General features: G+C 42.0%; 2 protein-coding genes across 3 annotated transcripts in view; one reads left to right on the top strand and one right to left on the bottom strand.

The window, feature by feature from the left end:
* Nucleotides 1-10,326: 10,326 nt before the first annotated feature.
* Nucleotides 10,327-12,462, bottom strand: LOC112254493 (mRNA turnover protein 4 homolog). Its single transcript, XM_024427156.2, has 8 exons — nt 12,357-12,462; nt 12,048-12,106; nt 11,829-11,932; nt 11,608-11,689; nt 11,419-11,486; nt 11,118-11,269; nt 10,802-10,878; nt 10,327-10,701 (listed from the first exon to the last, which is right to left on the bottom strand). The coding sequence occupies exons 1-8, from the start codon at nt 12,382-12,384 to the stop codon at nt 10,549-10,551; spliced, it is 723 nt and encodes a 240-aa protein (XP_024282924.1). The 5' UTR covers nt 12,385-12,462; the 3' UTR covers nt 10,327-10,548.
* A 6,460-nt stretch (nt 12,463-18,922) lies between these two features.
* LOC112254492 (intermediate filament family orphan 2-like) overlaps nt 18,923-21,209 on the top strand; it is a 73,853-nt gene continuing 71,566 nt past the window's right edge. For both annotated transcript variants that reach the window (XM_024427155.2, XM_024427153.2), the window contains exon 1: nt 18,923-19,933. In XM_024427155.2, coding sequence (XP_024282923.1) covers nt 19,431-19,933 — 503 coding nt within the window. In that variant the 5' untranslated portion in view covers nt 18,923-19,430. The remainder of the gene's footprint in view (nt 19,934-21,209) is intronic.

The raw sequence follows: 21,209 nt of genomic DNA, 5'->3' as shown, positions 1-21,209 counted from the left end.
TAGACCTCCTTAATACAGGATTTATGAATAGTTTATACATTGATTATTAGTTTATAAATGCTACATTTACATCATTTAGCAGACACTCTTATGCAGAGCGATTTACAGTAGAGAATGCATACATTTTCATACTGGTCCCCCGTGGAAATGGAACCCACAACCCTAGCGTTGCAAGCACCATGCTCTACCAACTGAGCTACACAGGTGCACATGTTAAACAGTAACATATTGGTTGAAATTGGTGCTTGTCTTTAAGCTGCACAGAATACACATAGCATGTAGCCTGTGTTACTGTTATTTAGGCTATTGGTATTAAGATCAATGCAAGGCATTGATGAAGTTTCTGAATGAAGATTCAGCGGAATCTGTTGTAGTTTGCTGACATCATCTGGTTGAAATTAGAACTACACAAGAGAAGACATTCAAATTGTTGACCGGACTCCTAACCTGTAAATCATTGTCGGACAGAAGCAATTGAAATCTGCAGTCTACAATTCAATTTCAATTTAAGGGTCTTTATTGGCATGTGAAACATGTGTTTACATTGCCAAAGCAAGTGAAATAGATAAAACAAAAGTGAAATAAACAATAAAAAATTAACAGTAAACATTACACTTACAAAAGTTTTTAAAAAAGAAGACATTTCAGATGTCATATTATGTCTATATACAGTGTTGTAATGATGTACAAATGGCTAAAGTACAAAAGGGAAAATAAATAAACAAATATAGGTTGTATTTACAATGGTGTTTGTTCTTCACTGGTTGCCCTTTTCTTGTGGCAACAGGTCACATCTTGCTGCTGTGATTGCACACTGTGGCACTTCACCCAATAGGTATGGGAGTTTACCAAAATTGGATTTGTTTTTGAATTCATTGTGGGTCTGTGTAATCTGAGGGAAATATGTGTCTCTAATACGGTCATACACCTGGCAGGAGGTTAGGAAGTGCAGCTCAGTTTCCACCTCATTTTGTGGGCAGTGAGCACATAGCCTGTCTTCTCTTGAGAGCCAGGTCTGCCTTCGGCGGCCTTTATCAATAGCAAGGTTATGCTCACTGAGTCTGTACATAGTCAAAGATTTCCTTAATTTTGGGTCAGTCACATTGGTCAGTTATTCTGCCACTGTGTACTCTCTGTTTAGGGCCAAATAGTATTCTTGTTTGCTCAGTTTTTTTTGTAAATTCTTTCTAATGTGTCATGTAATTATCTTTTAGTTCTCATGATTTGGTTGGGTCTAATTGTGTTGCTCTCCTGGAAGAGCCCCCTATACTTTCTATAGCATGTCTTAATATTATCCAGTTCCTTTGGCTTTGATGCCTCATGATTGAGCATAGCTCTGTTCAAGTAGGCTGTGATTTTGCTGTGGTCTGATAGGGGTGTCAGTGGGCTGACTGTGAACGCTCTAACAAATCAAATCAAATTTTATTTGTCACATACACATGGTTAGCAGATGTTAATGCGAGTGTAGCGAAATGCTTGTGCTTCTAGTTCCGACAATGCAGTAATAACCAACAAGTAATCTAACTAACAATTCCAAAACTACTGTCTTATACACAGTGTAAGGGGATAAAGAATATGTACATAAGGATATATGAATGAGTGATGGTACAGAGCAGCATAGGCAAGATACAGTAGATGGTATCGAGTACAGTATATACATATGAGATGAGTATGTAAACAAAGTGGCATAGTTAAAGTGGCTAGTGATACATGTATTACATAAGGATGCAGTCGATGATATAGAGTACAGTATATACGTATGCATATGAGATGAATAATGTAGGGTAAGTAACATTATATAAGGTAGCATTGTTTAAAGTGGCTAGTGATATATTTACATCATTTCCCATCAATTCCCATTATTAAAGTGGCTGGAGTTGAGTCAGTGTCAGTGTCAGTGTGTTGGCAGCAGCCACTCAATGTTAGTGGTGGCTGTTTAACAGTCTGATGGCCTTGAGATAGAAGCTGTTTTTCAGTCTCTCGGTCCCAGCTTTGATGCACCTGTACTGACCTCGCCTTCTGGATGATAGCGGGGTGAACAGGCAGTGGCTCGGGTGGTTGATGTCCTTGATGATCTTTATGGCCTTCCTGTAACATCGGGTGGTGGGTGTAGGTGTCCTGGAGGGCAGGTAGTTTGCCCCCGGTGATGCGTTGTGCAGACCTCACTACCCTCTGGAGAGCCTTACGGTTGAGGGCGGAGCAGTTGCCGTACCAGGCGGTGATACAGCCCGCCAGGATGCTCTCGATTGTGCATCTGTAGAGGTTTGTGAGTGCTTTTGGTGACAAGCCGAATTTCTTCAGCCTCCTGAGGTTGAAGAGGCGCTGCTGCGCCTTCTTCACGATGCTGTCTGTGTGAGTGGACCAATTCAGTTTGTCTGTGATGTGTATGCCGAGGAATTTAAAACTTGCTACCCTCTCCACTACTGTTCCAACGATGTGGATAGGGGGGTGTTCCCTCTGCTGTTTCCTGAAGTCCACAATCATCTCCTTAGTTTTGTTGACGTTGAGTGTGAGGTTATTTTCCTGACACCACACTCTGAGGGCCCTCACCTCCTCCCTGTAGGCCGTCTCGTCGTTGTTGGTAATCAAGCCTACCACTGTTGTGTCGTCCGCAAACTTGATGATTGAGTTGGAGGCGTGCGTGGCCACGCAGTCGTTGGTGAACAGGGAGTACAGGAGAGGGCTCAGAACGCACCCTTGTGGGGCCCCAGTGTTGAGGATCAGCGGGGAGGAGATGTTGTTGCCTACCCTCACCACCTGGGGGCGGCCCGTCAGGAAGTCCAGTACCCAGTTGCACAGGGCGGGGTCGAGACCCAGGGTCTCGAGCTTGATGACGAGCTTGGAGGGTACTATGGTGTTGAATGCCGAGCTGTAGTCGATGAACAGCATTCTCACATAGGTATTCCTCTTGTCCAGATGGGTTAGGGCAGTGTGCAGTGTGGTTGAGATTGCATCGTCTGTGGACCTATTTGGGCGGTAAGCAAATTGGAGTGGGTCTAGGGTGTCAGGTAGGGTGGAGGTGATATGGTCCTTGACTAGTCTCTCAAAACACTTCATGATGACGGAAGTGAGTGCTACGGGGCGGTAGTTGTTTAGCTCAGTTACCTTAGCTTTCTTGGGAACAGGAACAATGGTGGCCCTCTTGAAGCATGTGGGAACAGCAGACTGGTATAGGGATTGATTGAATATGTCCGTAAACACACCGGCCAGCTGGTCTGCGCATGCTCTGAGGGTGCGGCTGGGGATGCCGTCTGGGCCTGCAGCCTTGCGAGGGTTAACACGTTTAAATGTCTTACTCACCTCGGCTGCAGTGAAGGAGAGACCGCATGTTTTCGTTGCAGGCCGTGTCAGTGGCACTGTATTGTCCTCAAAGCGGGCAAAAAAGTTATTTAGTCTGCCTGGGAGCAAGACATCCTGGTCCAGACTCTGGGTTGAGGTCAGTGATAAAGTAGTCTACAGTACTACTGCTAAGAGATGAGCTATGGGTGTACCTACCATAGGAGTCCCCTCGAAGCCTACCACTGACTATGTACATACCCAACGTCCGACTGAGCTGCAGGAGTTGTGACCCGTTTTTGCTGTCATAGTTGTCTTTAGGGGGGCATATGGGGGATGCTGTCACCTCCAGATAGGTGTTTGTCCCCCTGTGTGCTGAGGGTGTCAGGTTCTTGTCCAGTTCTGGCATTTAGGTCACCACAGACTAGTACATGTTCCTGGGCCTGGAAATTGTTGATCTCCCCCTCTAGGATGGAGAAGCTGTCATTGTTAAAGTATGGGGATTCTATTGGGGGGGATATAGGTAGCACACGAGGACATTTTTCTCTGTTGAGATCATTTCCTTATTCATTTCTAGCCAGATGTAAAATTGTCCTGTTTTTACTAATTTAATAGAGTGGGTCAGGTCTGCTCTATACCAAATTAGCATACCCCCTGAGTCTCACACTCGGTAGTTTGGTGGATGGGACTACCAGCTCCTTGTAACCTAGTGAGCAACCAGTAGGTTCGTCTCCTTGATACCATGTTTCTTGTAGGATGACAATGTCTGTATTTCCAATTTCTTTTACCTTTATTTAACCAGGTAAGCCAGTTGAGAACAAGTTCTCATTTACAACTGCGACCTGGACAAGATAAAACAAAACAGTGCGAAAAAAACAACCCAGAGTTACACATGCGATAAAGTCTGGGTTCTTCCTCTTTAGGCCAAAGGCAGATGACCTCAGACCGTGTATATTCCAGGATGAGATTGTAAAAGCTTTGAGTTCCATAGTGTCTAGTGTTGTTTTTATGTGGTTTAGGCCCAGACCATTACAGTAGGTGTGAGTAGAACGTTGACGTCACCAAATCCAGGCTTTGATTGATTTGGTCTCAGCCCTAGTCTTTTGCCCTGCTCGGATGTTGTAGAACAAACTAGGCTACAGTGCTTTACATTGAATACTCCAATCATGAGCCCGGGCCTGCCCTGCCTTTTTAGTTTTCCAAAGTCATTTTTAATTCGTCCAAATAAATTATATTTTGGCAAGCACGGGCGACTGTTCATTCTCTGAGAGAGAGAGTGCAAAGATGACAAGGACGGAGGTAAACTTTGTTAGCTAACTTACATTTCAACATGTTGACTCAAAAGCTGTACTGACAGATAGCTAGTTTAACGTTAACTAACTAACGTTAGTTAGACTAGTAGTCCCGGCCTACCTAGTGCTGCTAGCATTAGCTACCTGGTACAGAGATTTGACATGAATTGATTAGCTATCAAGACACTGAATCCAACTGCTGGAACTCCATTCACCACCCGACAAGTATCTCAAAATAAACAATTACTGTCTAACCATGGGGCAGAAGATAGACTGTTGTGATTCTGGATGGCCAGATTGCTAGCAAGAATGACAAACTGTCATGTGAGGAATCATAAGAGCTCATTTCAGGATGTTTCATCATGTTATTGATACCATGTCTTGTTTTGAGTTGTTTGGACATTTCATGTCAATGCAAATATGGCTAAAATTTGCTAGCTAGCTAACCAACAACTGTAACGATGTATTTGAGACAACAAGTGGTCATTGTGCAAATGTGTTTGTTTGCAATAAGCATTGGAGATGAAATATAGCTTACATGTTGTCAACTATCTCGAAGCCTACCTCATCTGTTTTGCCCCATGGTTGCACGCATGTTGATTTTGTTGCTAAAGCAACACAGAGAGAGAGGACACAGGTATTGTGTTAGGGAAGGGTAAGACAGTTGAATGTTAAATCAGGCTTAAGATTGAGTGAACTTCTAATATCATTAAGGAACAGTAATGATCCCTTTTCGCTCAATTCAGGTAAACATTATTGGCCTATTGTTCATATTGCATGTGTGTTCATGCGCATATTGCTTCTGTGTCCGTTTGTCTGTTCAGAATACTTCATATTATTACGGCACTGATACTATGACATCTCTGTAATAAGATAGGAGATCCAGGGAAGCAGGACTTCAGACAGCAAGGAAGAGAGAGGAGGGAGAGAGAGGAGCAGACAAGACAGACAGAGAACATAGAGGGGAGGCACACAAGACAGATGTCATATTCCTCTCAAGCCAGAGGAAGTAGTTATTGCTAAACATTACCTCTCAAAAAAGAAAGACGCCTCTTCTGACATGTCCTGTGTGTATAAACTGTTAGACCCTAATTGGTTTCCATCATTGAAGGCATCATGCTGGCCACGCTGACCATCCCAGTTATAGCAGCTGTGAGAGATCTTTCAGTGCATTAAGACGTCTACATACCTGGCTTAGGAGCCAAATGACCCAAGAAAGACTGCATCATGATATACATACTAAGATATACATACTAACCTGCTTGGGAACGAGTGAAGTCAGACAGGTTTTCACCTACAGTTTCATTTTTTTTTCATTTCTAATCTTTATGGATGGACTAATATCCTAGTACCGTGTAATATAACTCGCAAAGATTAACATTTAGTTGGAGAAAGGATTGTATGCTGGTAGGTACAGTTAGTTATATAATACAAGCAAAAAAGATCTGTTGTTGCCATTCTGTACCTGTCCCGCCGGTGTGATGTTCGGATGTACCGATCCTGAGCAGGTGTTGATACACATGGTCTTCTACTGCGAGGACGATCAGCTGTCCGTCTTGTCTCCCTGTAGCACTGTCTTAGGCGTCTCACAGTACGGACATTGCAATTTATTTCCCTGGCCACATCTGCAGTCCTCATGCCTCCTTGCAGCATGCCTAAGGCACATTCACGCAGATGAGCAGGGACCCTGGGCATCTTTCTTTTTGTTTTTCAGAATCAGTAGAAAGGCCTCTTTAGTGTCCTAAGTTTTCATAACTGTGACCTTAATTGCCTACGTCTGTAAGCTGTTAGTGTCTTAATGACCGTTCCACAGGTGCATCTTCATTAATTGTTAATGGTTCATTGAACAAGCATGGGAAACAGTGTTTATTAAACCCTTTACAATGAAGATCTGTGAAGTTACTTGGATTTTTACAAAATATCTTAATATTTAGACAGGGTCTGGAAAAGGGACATTTATTTTTTTGCTGAGTTTAGTTATGCACTTGTGATTTGTACTTGCTAATAGATTTTTAATAAATAATATCAACACCATATTCCATGGGTTTACTGACCACAATCCATTGAATTCATATTATAAAGTGTTGATTATTTGGCATAAGGAGAGCACAGCGCATGGAAGAAAACCCTATATTGCATATTTCACTGCTATGTTTCTGCAATATGTTCACTACTAGAGTGTGGGGCGTTTCATTTCAGTTGTGCAGGGATCCCCAGATTGCATTGGAAAATAGGCATGTAGGCCTAATAACATAAGAGAAGAAGAGACAAGTTAAACAAACGTGTATGAGTGTAAGAAAAGTTAACCCACATGCAGTGCCTAAAACTAGAATCCTAGTTTACAAAGCACAAACTAGCTACAATGTTTCAAACCTCTGCTACATTAGGGCCTACCACTATAACTTCTTACACATGCTCTCTGAAGTTATTGGACCTTATCAGCCATTTGTTTTATTGCCTGTATCTCCAGTGAGCATTGCCACCAAGACCAATCCCTGAGACAGAAAGACCCTGAAAGACCCTGAAACCAGACAGTGCGAGTTCCCAGCTGGACCTGGCTGAAGAGACTGCATACTTAGTCTGTGGAACTCTTCTACCTCCATGCTGCAGACCATCAGAACCCCATCCAGGACACACTGCAGGCTTGCCATGAGCTCCACGATGTACTGATGTACTGGGCTCACTGGGGGTTACCCTCCTAACACCAACTACAGGAAAATCTCAAACCAACAGGCCTGGTCAGTCATATTAACTAAAATGCCAGTGCAACACAAAACCTCCAAAGTTGCAACACAGGCTACGTCTCGATTATTTTCCAATCGTTTTGTTCTGAACAGAACCATTATTCCGACCAGCGAAATATAGTTCTGAACCAGTTCACCCCCCCCCAAAAAAAAAAAATGAACGGTTTATATGGTTGCTTTCGGTTCCTTTCGAAACCTCTGAAATATATTTTTTCACATTTAGCTCAACATTACCTTTCTTCAACAATCAGTGTGCATAGAGCAGCTTGCTATGGAGTGGGCAAGCTATAGTAGGTTACCTGCATTGGACAGACAAATGTAGGGTGTTAAATGTGACTGAACTTTTGCAGGTGTGCGAATGGATGGATAGAGAGAGAAAGGGTGGGGCAGGAGGCTTGACTTGAAGCACTGGGCATCTTCTTATGACATACATTATCTGAATTAGGCCCACATAATTATACCTACGGTGGAGCGGCTTATATGAAGGAACTTTGAACTTAATGTTGGACCAGAGCTAGCTAGCAAGCTTGTGTGTGACGAGCTGCACAAGAATATTTAAAAAAAGAATTTTTTTTAAATGTACAAATCCAATGTGAAACGTGATAACTATAGTATCCTAAACTAGCATAGAAAAAGTTAATCCATTCTTCTATAATTAAAAATCTCTCCCTAATTTCTGAATCGCGCTTGTAACATCATTAGGATACAGTCAAAGGCTACTGTGATACAGTAGCCTATGCTTCAGAGTGGAGGGGCACGCATCCTACACATGCGCACACACACAGGCAAAGATTTTCAGCTGGCAGGTTGACACTGGAATACATTTCTGAGTGACAGAAGGGGGGGCTTTGCATAGGCACTTTGTGTTTTTATTTGTGAGACTGGAAAAAAATGGCCATAATGTAATAGAACATTATTAACCCATTCCCATGCTTTTAAAATAACAGCTCTGCTCCTGAACAATATAGATCACTTTTGTTCCCGGCTCTGAATCTGTTCCATGATAAATGATGTTTTCCTGTTTTCTGTTCTGTTCCCTGAGCCGGTTCTAAAACCTGCTTCTGATATTTGAGTAAGAAAAGAAATTGTGACCATATCACCCATTAAAATATTGCAATATTATGCTAATGCAGGGATATGACTACTGAACATCTAATCAAATGGCTACCCAGACAACTTGCATTGCCGCCACCCCCCTCTTTTACACTGCTGCTACTCTATCCATGCATAAGTCACTTTAATAACTCTACCCACATGTATATTACCTCAACTAACGAGCTCCCCAGCACATAGACTCTGTACCGGTACCCCCTGTATATAGCCTCGCTATTGTTATTTTACAGCTGCTCTTTAATTATTTATTTTATTTATATTTTTTTTGTTTGTATTTTTCTTAACTACATTGTTGGTTAGGGGCTTGTAAGTAAGCACTTCACTCTAAGATCTACAACTGTTGTATTCGGCGCATGTGACAAATAACGTTTGATAATGCTCTTTGGGCATGGTCTTTATTTCTATGTTGGTTTTCAGGGGAAATACAAGGAGCTTGGCTTACCAAACTATATAGCATCAGAAGTTGCTGGAATCGCTACTATCTGCAAACAACTGGATACTTCCCACTGTTTATCAGGTAACACACACAGAAAGCCTGCATCTGTCACTCACCACATTGCCTTCATTCAAATTACAGAACAATGTTTTTAAACTATTACAATAAATTAAACAGTAATAATAGGATAAACATTGTTATTCACAATGAAAACATTATTTGAGCTTACCTTTACACTAGATACAATAAAACATTACCTTTGGATGATTCATGTGTTCTATGTCAGGTACTGGAAGGAATGTCACTCCCAGGATATTGAGCTTGTTCAGAAGACCCCGGAGACAGTGTATGGCTCAGACAAGCAGACTATGACATATGCTGCTTTACACTGGATGTAACACCACAAGGTTACAAACCACATGCAACAAGAACAACCCACTACCAGCTAGTCACTTTGATTTTAAAGCTACAATATGTACCTTTTTGGGCAAACCAACCAAATTCACATAGAAATGTAACCTATAGATCTGGCATTCCCATTGAAAGCAAGTCTAAGCAGTAAATCTGTTTCATGTGCACCATTTCTATGCTTCCCGTTAAGTTTAGTTTTTGCGTGTTTTACTTTCGGTTTTGTACACCAGCTTCAAACAGCTGAAAATACAATATGTTTGGTTACGGAAAATATATTACACAGCCGTTTAGATGGTACAATGATTCTCTACACAATGACTGCTTGTTTTGTCACAAACTGAAATTAGGTGAACTATTAGAATTTCAGCAAACAGGAAATGGTGGAAGGATTTCTTCATATTCAACCTTTATATGAAAGAAAATTAAATAAATTTAACAATAGGTTGAACATGACAATTGCCACTCAATGTCAGCAGTACTAGCTACAATTATTACCATAAATGTTTAGTTAGTTAGACGTATATAGTGCAAATGGTTGGGTCCTCTTGCACCTGGGTTTTGTCGCCACTGTTCCAGAGGGATTTGGGATACAGTGTCATCATTGGAATGTCCTGCGTCGAGCAGCTGCAGCAGAACCCGTTCGAACCCCCAGAACCCATGGTCATCTGATTGACTATATCGACATTATCCACAAACCATATAACAATTGGCTAATTGTACAGTGAGATTTTTCGTTATCAGATTGATGCAAGTATTCATTAAAACAAACTACGAAAGGCACAGATTACTTTGATCTTGTATATTCTAATGGTGAGCAATTCATGTAAATTCAATGAATTAGGGAAAAACATTTTCTGGAGGCTGTGTCTAATCAACTGGAGAACAATGGGAGTATTTTATCTTCACTAATCTGCCATGGCTGGTGCGTTTGTAAGGATCAAAATGTGGCTAACAATTTTACATAGCTGGCTATTTTAAAGCTATACTGTGCATAAACAATTCCCACTAAACATTTTTTTTTGTGGGATATTTTATAAGACACAACCAAGAAAACTGTTTTAGTTTGTACTGTTGTATTTGAGTGGATGACAAAAGATGTATAAAGCACAAAATGTATGTTCACAAGATTCAATGGGTAACATACCAGTGAATTTGTGCCTCAGAAATCTAGCATTTCATAGGCAAAAGGAAACACTTGAAGGTTGAGACATTAAAACATACAGGTCACACAGTATTAAAATCCTAAGGTCTGAGAAGTCCATTAGTCTATCCAGATTCATTTCCCACCCCCTTCTTCCTCCTCTGTGTCATTATCCTGCATGGCCTCTTCCTCTTCTTCCTCAGCCAGCTTCTCAAAGTCGCTCGTTTCAGAGTTCCACATGCACTTGATCTGCACTCTGAATTCTGCCATCTCAATCCCAAAGAGTTTCTATATGGGAAAAATAATGTAACCATCTAGCAACTGTGGACTTGCAGAATGTCTCATAGGCCAATCAGGTGTAGACTGGGGGGGAAGGTTTAGAACTCACCAGAATACGGGCCTGTTCAGGGGTTAGTGTGTCTCCCTCTTTGCACACGTCATGGTCTTTCAGTAGTGTCACCACTCCTACAACAAAACAATGGGGTATAAGCCAACAATTGCAACATTTAATCCTTCCCCTTTGGAAGTAATCCTACGTAAACTTGACTAGTTATCGACGAGCTTCGGTTGTTAGATCAGAAGTCTGTAGCAGAAGCAGAAAAAGTTCATTTAAACTAAACAAAGTGGGTCACTAGAGAGGTTACAGCCATCCTTTCATTGCAGACTTATGAAAGGTTTCTCTGAGCATCAGAGACAGGTCTCACCTTTCTTGAGTGCTGTGGGGAGTCCCAACTGTCTCAGCTGTGGCTCCATGGAGTGAGGGAACTGTTCCAGGGGTCCTTCATCAAGTGTTATGGCCATCCCTGCCTTGTTTCCTGCTCGTGCAAAATCCATCTCTTTGAACTGGCTGAAATACCTGAAAAACATTTATCAAGAGAAAAACAACTTATATGAAACTACCATTGAGGGCAAGGAATCAGCCGAAGCACCAGATGAACAAAAAAAAATTACTCAATTTAATGATGGTATATCTTTAATGGAAATGCAAGACATAGGTTTACTTACTCTTGTACCTCTTCCTTGGTTTTATTTGTGAATAACACACCCACTTCTCCCCTCAGAAACCGGCTGACCTACAAAATAAGCAGAGACCAACATTAATTCAACTCCTTGAAAATTATCTTTGTGCAAATCAAATGTACAAGACTTTAACTCATGAGTCTACATAACTTCATCACAACAAATATAGCATACCTTGTGCAAATTGTCTTTGTACTCGCTTGTTGGTCCTTTACCTATAGCGATCATCATGACTTTGTTTTTGCCAAAAAAGAATCTGAAGAAGAAAAACATCACCTCATTGTCAAACCAGCTGCACCTACCTATACGCATAACACATCATGGGTGTCTGACAATTAGATTTGTCTGAGTAATGAGAACCAGGCTGCTTAGACCTGTGTTGTGTGTGTTCTTACCGACTGTGTTTCCAGGATGTCCGGATGTCTTTCAGTTTGTTGTTCCTCATGTTTGCCACAGAGAAGATGAACAGATGCTTGTAAATGTCTACACATTTCCGCAACTATAAAGACATGGACATACAGACCATTAGTCAAGCGTTTATTAGCTGGGTACCGATGTCAGACAGAAAACAGCTTAGCTAAGAAGGATTGATGGGTATCAGTATACGTAGTTACCTCTTCTATTAAGTTCTGTTTAGTTTCCAGACCCTTCTTGGCTGTTTTTGTTAGTGAAACTGAAGAGGTGAAAAAGACAAAACAATCAGGTTGGATGCATACAGGACAACAAAGTATGTTCAGCATTAGCCATCTTAATAAACATAATTAGCTAGTTAGCTAACGTTAGCTTCGTAGCTAGCTGGCTCCTCTTTCACCTCTTGATGCAAGACATACCCTGGAAATGCTATATTTGTGAACTATTACATGAAGCAATACACTAGACTATATATACGCTTAATCTACTGGACGAATGACATAAAAACATACCTTTCTTGTCTCTCTTTGACTTCGGCATGGTCCTCACGTTGTGTAGACCTATGGAGGAAAAGGACCCCACGTGTTTCTGTCTGTTGAATATAGCGGTCCAAAATATGCCTACAAAAAAAATGAATTGTTGCGTTTCCCGAGCTTATTTTCTGATACATAATTGACTTGAAATAAAATATTGACTTTGATAATATAAATACATTATTTAATCATCTGGATTAACAATGCAAAATAAATGTGCTTTATGGACATGGTCTCTTTTTCCCCAGTAGATGGAACCCTGCAAACATGAGAGGGCGCACCTCATAATAAGTGCTATAACAAGCACACAGAAATCATGATAAATCCATTAAAAGTTATTATGGTGTGACAGAAATTATGATTCATTTTTTTATTCTGTTGTTTTCTATTGAATATAAATATTGTACCTCTTTTGCTCCATAAAGCACATATTGCGCTGCAATGACAAAAAATAAAGACAGGTTGGAGAGGGCAGCAGTCTCACTTGAATGAGGTGTCTGTGGTATGCACTTGCAAGTAAAGGGTGTTTTTCTCACTAAAATATGATTCAATGTAGACTAATTAATGAATGCTTTAAACAGACATCGATACAGTGGCTGTTGCCTGCTGTGTTTATTTTTATTTATTTTTAAATTTCACCTTTATTTAACCAGGTAGGCTAGTTGAGAACAAGTTCTCATTTGCAACTGCGACCTGGCCAAGATAAAGCATAGCAGTGTGAACAGACAACACAGAGTTACACATGGAGTAAACAATTAACAAGTCAATAAACACAGTAGAAAAAAAGAGCGTCTATATACATTGTGTGCAAAAAGACATGAGGAGGTAGGTGAATAATTACAATTTTGCATATTAACACTGAAGTGATAAATGATCAGATGGTCATGTACAGGTAGAGATATTGGTGTGCAAAAGAGCAGAAAAGTAAATAAATATAAACAGTATGGGGATAAAGTAGGTAAAATTGGGTGGGCTATTTACCAATAGACAGACTATGTACAGCTGCAGCGATCGGTTAGCTGCTCAGATAACAGATGTTTGAAGTTGGTGAGGGAGATAAAAGTCTCCAACTTCAGCGATTTTTGCAATTTGTTCCAGTCACAGGCAGCAGAGAACTGTAACGAAAGGCGGCCAAATGAGGAGTTGGCTTTGGGGATGATCAGTGAGATACACCTGCTGGAGCGCGTGCTACGGGTAGGTGTTGCCATCGAGACCAGTGAACTGAGATAAGGCGGAGCTTTACCTAGCATGGACTTGTAGATGACCTGGAGCCAGTGGGTCTGGCGACGAATATGTAGCGAGTGCCAGCCGACTAGAGCATACAAGTCGCAGTGGTGGGTGGTATAAGGTGCTTTAGTAACAAAGCGGATGGCACTGTGATAAACTGCATCCAGTTTGCTGAGTAGAGTATTGGAAGCTATTTTGTAGATGACATCGCTGAAGTCGAGGATCGGTAGGATAGTCAGTTTTACAAGGGTAAGTTTGGCGGCGTGAGTGATTAGAAAGCCGACTCTAGATTTGATTTTAGATTGGAGATGTTTGATATGAGTCTGGAAGGAGAGTTTTACAGTCTAGCCAGACACCTAGGTACTTATAGATGTCCACATATTCTAGGTCGGAACCATCCAGGGTGGTGATGCTAGTCGGGCGTGCGGGTGCAGGCAGCGAACGGTTGAAAAGCATTTGGTTTTACTAGCGTTTAAGAGCAGTTGGAGGCCATGGAAGGAGTGTTGTATGGCATTGAAGCTCGTTTGGAGGTTAGATAGCACAGTGTCCAAGGACGGGCCGGAAGTATACACAATGGTGTCGTCTGCGTAGAGGTGGATCAGGGAATCGCCCGCAGCAAGAGCAACATCATTGATATATACAGAGAAAAGAGTCGGCCCGAGAATTGAACCCTGTGGCACCCCAATAGAGACTGCCAGAGGACCGGACAGCATGCCCTACGATTTGACACACTGAACTCTGTCTGCAAAGTAGTTGGTGAACCAGGCAAGGCAGTCATTAGAAAAACCAAGGCTACTGAGTCTGCCGATAAGAATATGGTGATTGACAGAGTCGAAAGGCTTGGCAAGGTCGATGAAGACGGCTGCACAGTACTGTCTTTTATCGATGGTGGTTATGATATCGTTTAGTACCTTGAGCGTGGCTGAGGTGCACCCGTGACCGGCTCGGAAACCAGATTGCACAGCGGAGAAGGTATGGTGGGATTCGAGACGGTCAGTGACCTGTTTGTTGACTTGGCTTTCGAAGACCTTAGATAGGCAGGGCAGGATGGATATAGGTCTGTAACAGTTTGGGTCCAGGATGTCTCCCCCTTTGAAAAGGGGGATGACTGCGGCAGCTTTCCAGCTTTCCTTGGGGATCTCAGACGATATGAAAGAGAGGTTGAACAGGCTGGTAATAGGGGTTGCGATAATGGCGGCGGATAGTTTCAGAAATAGAGGGTCCAGATTGTCAAGCCCTGCTGATTTGTACGGGTCCAGGTTTTGCAGCTCTTTCAGAACATCTGCTATCTAGATTTGGGTAAAGGAGAACCTGGAGAGGCTTGGGCGAGTAGCTGCGGAGCTGTTGGCCGAGGTTGGAGTAGCCAGGAGGAAGGCATGGCCAGCCGTTGAGAAATGCTTGTTGAAGTTTTCGATCGTCATGGATTTATCGGTGGTGACCGTGTGTTTGTGGAATAATTATCTGTAACAGATGAGTTTATGGAAAACATACTATTTATCTTATGCTCTGCACCAAGCCATGTATTCTGTCAAGGGAGCCACCTTGCAGCGAGATCTAGGGATCTGGTTTGAGGCGTTGCATGGATCAGCAGACACAACAGCTGCAGTAGTGCATTTATTGAGCATTATTCAGCAGGGGGTGGGGTGGGTGCTTGACTTGTCAAATCTGGGTCACAGTGGTATGTTACATCATATCAGCCATTTCCCATTCTCATTCCATCTCTCTTTCCTTCCCATCCGCTAGGCTATGTAAGTATAGCCTATGATCATGTGGTGGTGAAGTTGAGAATTACTGTGGTGATTTATACAAGGCTTAAAATGATGAATCTCCATCACCCCATGGTTGTATCTGTGAACCTGAAGTGAGAAATGCAGTGGCAAGAGGTGAAATCCCAGATAGACAAGCTATTAGGCCTACCTGGCTCCTACACACACAAGCACCTAGTGATGGTGTACCAAACATACACAAATGAAATGGAGCTGTGAGTGTGCGTGTGTTATTTCTATTCTTTGTAGACTTCACTGATTTTCTTTAGCTTGTATGACTGAATATTTTCACCATATTTTCTCAATGATGCGACTGAGTATAAATGTAGGGCTTTATTCTAATTAAATCTAAAATCTCTGATGAAGTGGTGTCAAGCCTCCATCAACTGATGATCCCGAAGTATCGATTGATTTCAGTGCCAACAAAAATTGTTTTTGAATTCCATCATTTTGAGTTTATATTAAGATATTGAATTTGAATGTGTAATGCTCAAATTGAATCATTCATTTCATAAATTGAACTTGTATTTCATGATTTCAAACTGAATTGAATGAATTCAAATACAATTTATTTTGGCACTGACTTTTTTTGTGGGGGGACACTGAAATCACTCCATACCAATAACGGACACTACGTCAAAGCTAAAACAAAGATTAGGTTAAAATGAGATAGGTCATATTTGCAGGACTATTTGAAGCAGAAGGAAAATATAGTTTTGAATAGAGTACAGCTTATGTCAGAATTTACTTTTCGTAGCAGGCTAGGAGAACTTACGCAGCAAGTTATGAGAATTAGGTTGAGGTTAGGAAAAGAGTTAGGGTTAGCTAAAATGCCAAAATGAACTACTTTTGACGTCAATTTGACATAAGCTGTATTCTAACTAGACATGATCGGAAAATATTTCAACAAAGCACATTTGAAATGTTCAGCTGAAGATGAAACAACTGGATGAAGAACATGAAGGAGCATTGGAAGTTTATTTTCAACAGGTTCAAAACACTTTCGCTAACAGTTAGCTTCAGCTAGCTAACGTTTTAATTTCTACTGCGTGCTGTTGTCTCTTGTCTGTTTACTTTATTGCGACCTTTATTACGAACTGGTGGTTTCTGTTTTTTCCAGATGTGATGGTGTGAGGCACTCTACCGCAAATGATGAAACTAGGAAAGTTATTGATATATATAGTACTCTGCTCTCCCCCTCTGTGTTGGCATTTCAGGGTCTCTCTTATCACTGGTATGCTGAAGGCACTCACTTTTTCTGCCTATCCCCTGACATATTATCTCTGTGTTTTTGGAAGATGTCTACGCTTCAAAATCTAATTTTATTAGTCACATGCACCGAATACAACAGGTGTAGGTAGACCTTACAGTGAAATGCTTACTTAGGAGTCCCTAACCAACAATGCAGTTTAAACAAATCTGGATAAGAGTAATTAAAGAGCAGCAGTAAAATATAACCTTTTGAGGGTCTGAGGACCCATGCCAAATCTTTTCAGTCTCCTGTGGGGGAATAGGTTTTGTCGTGCACTCTTCACAACTCTCTTGGTATGTTTGGACCATGTTAGTTTGTTGGTGATGTGGACACCAAGAAACTTGAAGCTCTCAACCTGCTCCACTGCAGCACCGTCAATGAGAATGGGGGAATGCTTGGTCCTCTTATTCCTGTAGTCAGGATCAGGCCTACCACTGTTGTGTCGTCGGCAAACTTAATGATGGTGTTGGAGTCGTGGCTGGCCGTGCAGTCATGAGTGAACAGGGAGTACAGGAGGGGTCTGAGCATACACCACTGAGGGGCCCCTGTGTTGAGGATCAGTGTGGTGGATGTGTTGTTACACACGCTTGGATGTTGGTCCACACCCTCAGGTTCAAACTCTACAAGACAGCACTGCTATTCATTCCTTGGGAGACCTGCCAGCTCCAAGTCCTCTCCATCACTGTTGACAACTGCGTTGTGTCAACCTCCCGAACTGTGAAGAACGTCAGACTGAGGTAGGCCGTCTTGGTGGATGTGCAATGAGGAGCCAGACAAGTATGCTAAGGTGCAATCTGCTATTAACACAGGACAGGAGAAAATATAGAGGACATGACAAGAGGGGAATATCTCTCCTGTGTGTGCTGTTGCCTTGAGGAGGCATGGACAGAAGGTGGTAAAGCGGAAATAGTTTGTGGTTGTTTTAGTGTGGTAGTTGTGGTTGTGCTTTAGTAATCCACCGGGTGCGCTGTTGTGTTTGTTTATTTTCATTGTTGAAGTGTAACTGTTGAAAACTGTTGAAGTGTTAACACAGCCTCAGTCTGTGAAGATGAGATTTGATTTGATTTATTAGGATCCCCATTAGAAGATGCCAATGGCGACAGCTAGTCTTACTGGGGTCCGACACAATGAAAGACTTTACAGACAAAAACAGCTTTACAAATGACATTAACATGTATTGTGTGTGTGCATCTATCAGTTACATATACACTACTGGTCAAAAGTTTTAGAACACCTACTCATTCAAGAGTTGTTCTTTATTTTCTTCAACGACAAACTACTTCCCTTTACCACCTTCTACATTGTAGAATAATAGTGAAGACAACAAAACTATGAAATTACACATAAACAAAAAAGTGCTAAACAAATCAAAACATATTTTATATTTGAAATTCTTCAAATAGCCACCCTTTGCCTTGATGACAGCTTTACACACTCTTGGCATTCTGTCAACCAGCTTCAGCTGGAATGCTTTTCTAACAGTCTTGAAGGAGCTCCCACAATGCTGACCACTTGTTGGCTGCTTTTCCTTCACTCTGCGGTCCGACTCATCCCAAACCATCTCAATTGGGTTGAGGTCAGGGGATTGTGGAGGCCAGGTCATCTGATGCAGCACTCCATCATTCTCATTCTTGGTAAAATAGCCCTTACACAGCCTGGAGGTGTGTTGGGTCATTGTCCTGTTGACAAACAAATGATAGTCCCACTAAACCCAAAACAGATGGGATGGCGTGCCGCTGCAGAATGCTGTGGTAGCCAACATTGAATTGATGTCTGTGTCCAGTGGGATCTATCACACATTTTTTTTTTAGGACAACATTATACAGACAGGTAGCTTAGTGTTTAGAGCATTGGGCCAGTAACGAAAGGTTGCTAGATCAAATCCCTGCCTGGAGCTGACAAGGTAAAAATCTGTCATCTTGCCCCTGGGGCAGTTTAAATCCCTGTTCCTTGGCTGTCATTGTAAATAAAAATGTGTTCTTAACTGACTTGCCAAGTAAAACTTTTATTACTAATGATATTTAATTGCTTAATTTTAAACTTTAACAATGTGTTTTCTGCACAGGGTGACTGGGAGCTCTGAAGCCCAAAGCACAGAATTATGAGAGAAAATACAGTTCCTAAAATTGACATATTAGCCCGAGAATTAGACAAGCCTACCTTGAAATAACAAATTGTGTCCACTTAAGGACATTCTTTGAAAGGCCTATGCATTTTGGGAGTACTGTGTGTGCGCGCGTGCTTGTGTTTTAGCACGTGAGGGTACGTGACAGAGAATGGGAGGGTTGATGCATACAGTGCCCAGTTTAGCAGTTTGCTTGAATGACCCAGCGGCGCCACAAAGAGGCAGGGGTAGGGCTGTAGACTAGTCTGTCATCACACCGCGGTACCGGAGTCCGGGGAAAGAAACGCGAATAGGAGCAAAGACAGTGAGTGTGTATAGAGAGAATGGGGAAGGGAGAAACTGAGCGCATAGGCCTACAGCATCAGCAGCATCTGAAAAAGCAGAGGCAAACGCACGGTGTGTCATATTCCTGCGTATAACAGAGGAGGATGGAGACTTTCCCGTTGCGCCAGAGATCTGGACTGATAAAATTATATGTTTGTGGATAGCCTACCAATAGGAAAAGGTGTTTTCTGGAGGTTTGAGGACAGCGAAGGTCCATCACCTTCAACTGCCCCGTCAATCTAATTTCAAGGAGCCACATCATAAGAAACTACCTAGAGAACTGGCATTTTGGAGGATATGGTCGGTTTTATTGTTAAATTCATGTAGCAAAACAAACAAAAAAAGGTTTTATCATTTGTATGTTTACCAGTATGATGAACTCTTTTTTTGATTCTTCGCCTGCTGCTATGATTGATACAATTCCTGTCAGCGGTATGTCCACTGCTGGGACGGGCGCTGTAACCAGTGCGCTTCGAAATGATTTGGGGTCCAATATTCATGTCCTGAAGACTCTGAACCTGCGGTTTCGCTGTTTTCTTGCCAAAGTTCATGAATTAGAGCGGAGAAACAAATTATTAGAGAACCAACTGCAGCAAGCCTTGGATCAACAACGATACCAAGTATACACTCGTGAAGTGGCTGTCCAAACCGACTCTACCGAATCCCGACTACCTGGTACCATTTGGAGTTTCACGCACGTGAGAAGACACGGAGAGCGCTATGAGACTCTCCAGGGCCCTGGTGTATCCTGGAATCATCCGGACGGTGTTGGGGTCCAAATCGATACCATCACCCCAGAAATCCGAGCTCTGTATAATGTGTTGGCTAAAGTCAAACGAGAGAGAGATGAATACAAGAGAAAGTAAGTAGCCTACCAACAAACTACTGCACTCTGACAGTGACATCAGTGCGCATTTTGAATTGCAGCAGTTATAGGCCTGACGGATTATTTTTTTATTCACGTAGGAATGAATGAAATACGCCATGGGTAGAGAAACTGCAACTCTCAATACCTCCCATTTGCCTATATTTTTTTAAAGAGGCAGTCAGCAGTTGAAACGATACCAAAGCCTTCTCACAGCCCCTGTTTCTGTAAAATGCAGAGGGATGGGGCTGGAGAAATATAACCAAATTCATAGACAGAGCTATGGATGCAAGGACTGAACATACATTATAAACAAACAATAGAGGCTATAAAGTGTTTAACATTGACTTTGTTTAGAAACACTGGAGCAAAACAAGCTGATATTTTGGGTTCTGATGGAGTACAACATTTGAACTGAGCTCAAATCAAATGTTATTTGTCAGATACACATGGTTAGCAGATGTTAATGTGAGTGCAGAGAAATCCTTGTGCTTCTAGTTCCGACCATGCAGTAATATCTAACAAGTAATCTAACCTAACAATTTCACAACAACTACCTTATACACACAAGTGTAAAGGAATGAATAAGAATATGTGCATAAAAATATATGATTGGGCGATGGCCCAAACGGCATAGGCAAGATGCAGTAGATGGTATAGAGTACAGTGTATACATATGAGATGAGTAATGTAGGGTATGAAAACATTATATGAAGTGGCATTGTTTAAAGTGGCTAGTGATTTATTACATCCATTTTTTCATTATTAAAGTGGCTAGAGATGAGTCAGTATGTTGACAGCAGCCACTCAATGTTAGTGATGGCTGTTTAACAGTTTGATGGCCTTGAGATAGAAGCTGTTTTTCAGTCTCTCGGTCCCCGCCTATACTGACCTCGCTGTCTGGATGATAGCTGGGTGAACAGGCAGTGGCTCGGGTGGTTGTTGTCCTTGATGAACTTTTTGGCCTTCCTGTGACATCGGGTGGTGTAGGTGTCCTGGAGGGCAGGTAGTTTGCCCCCGGTGATGCATTGTGCAGACCTCACTACCCTCTGGAGAGCCTTACGGTTGTGGGCAGAGCAGTTACCGTACCAGGTGGTGATACAGCCCGACATGATGCTCTCACTTGTGCATCTGTAATGGTTTGTGAGTGTTTTTGGTGACAAGCCAAATTTCTTCAGCCTCCTGAGGTTGAAGAGGCGCTGTTGCACCTTCTTCACCACGCTGTCTGTGTGGGTGGACCATTTCAGTTTGTCCATGACGTGTACACCGAGGA

Source organism: Oncorhynchus tshawytscha, linkage group LG07, assembly GCF_018296145.1.
Source record: "Oncorhynchus tshawytscha isolate Ot180627B linkage group LG07, Otsh_v2.0, whole genome shotgun sequence".
NCBI lineage: Eukaryota > Metazoa > Chordata > Actinopteri > Salmoniformes > Salmonidae > Oncorhynchus > Oncorhynchus tshawytscha.
The sequence above is the reverse complement of the archived record's forward strand: the minus strand, read 5'-3'. Positions and strand labels throughout refer to the sequence as shown.

Coding starts and splice junctions, on each gene's coding strand:
- LOC112254493 (XM_024427156.2), bottom strand. CDS start 12,384: ATGCCGAAGTCAAAGAGAGACAAGAAAG. Junction 11,933..12,047: donor AACAGAACTTAATAGAAGAG/GTAACTACGTAT, acceptor ATGTCTTTATAG/TTGCGGAAATGTGTAGACAT. Junction 10,702..10,801: donor CTGAACAGGCCCGTATTCTG/GTGAGTTCTAAA, acceptor TTTCCCATATAG/AAACTCTTTGGGATTGAGAT.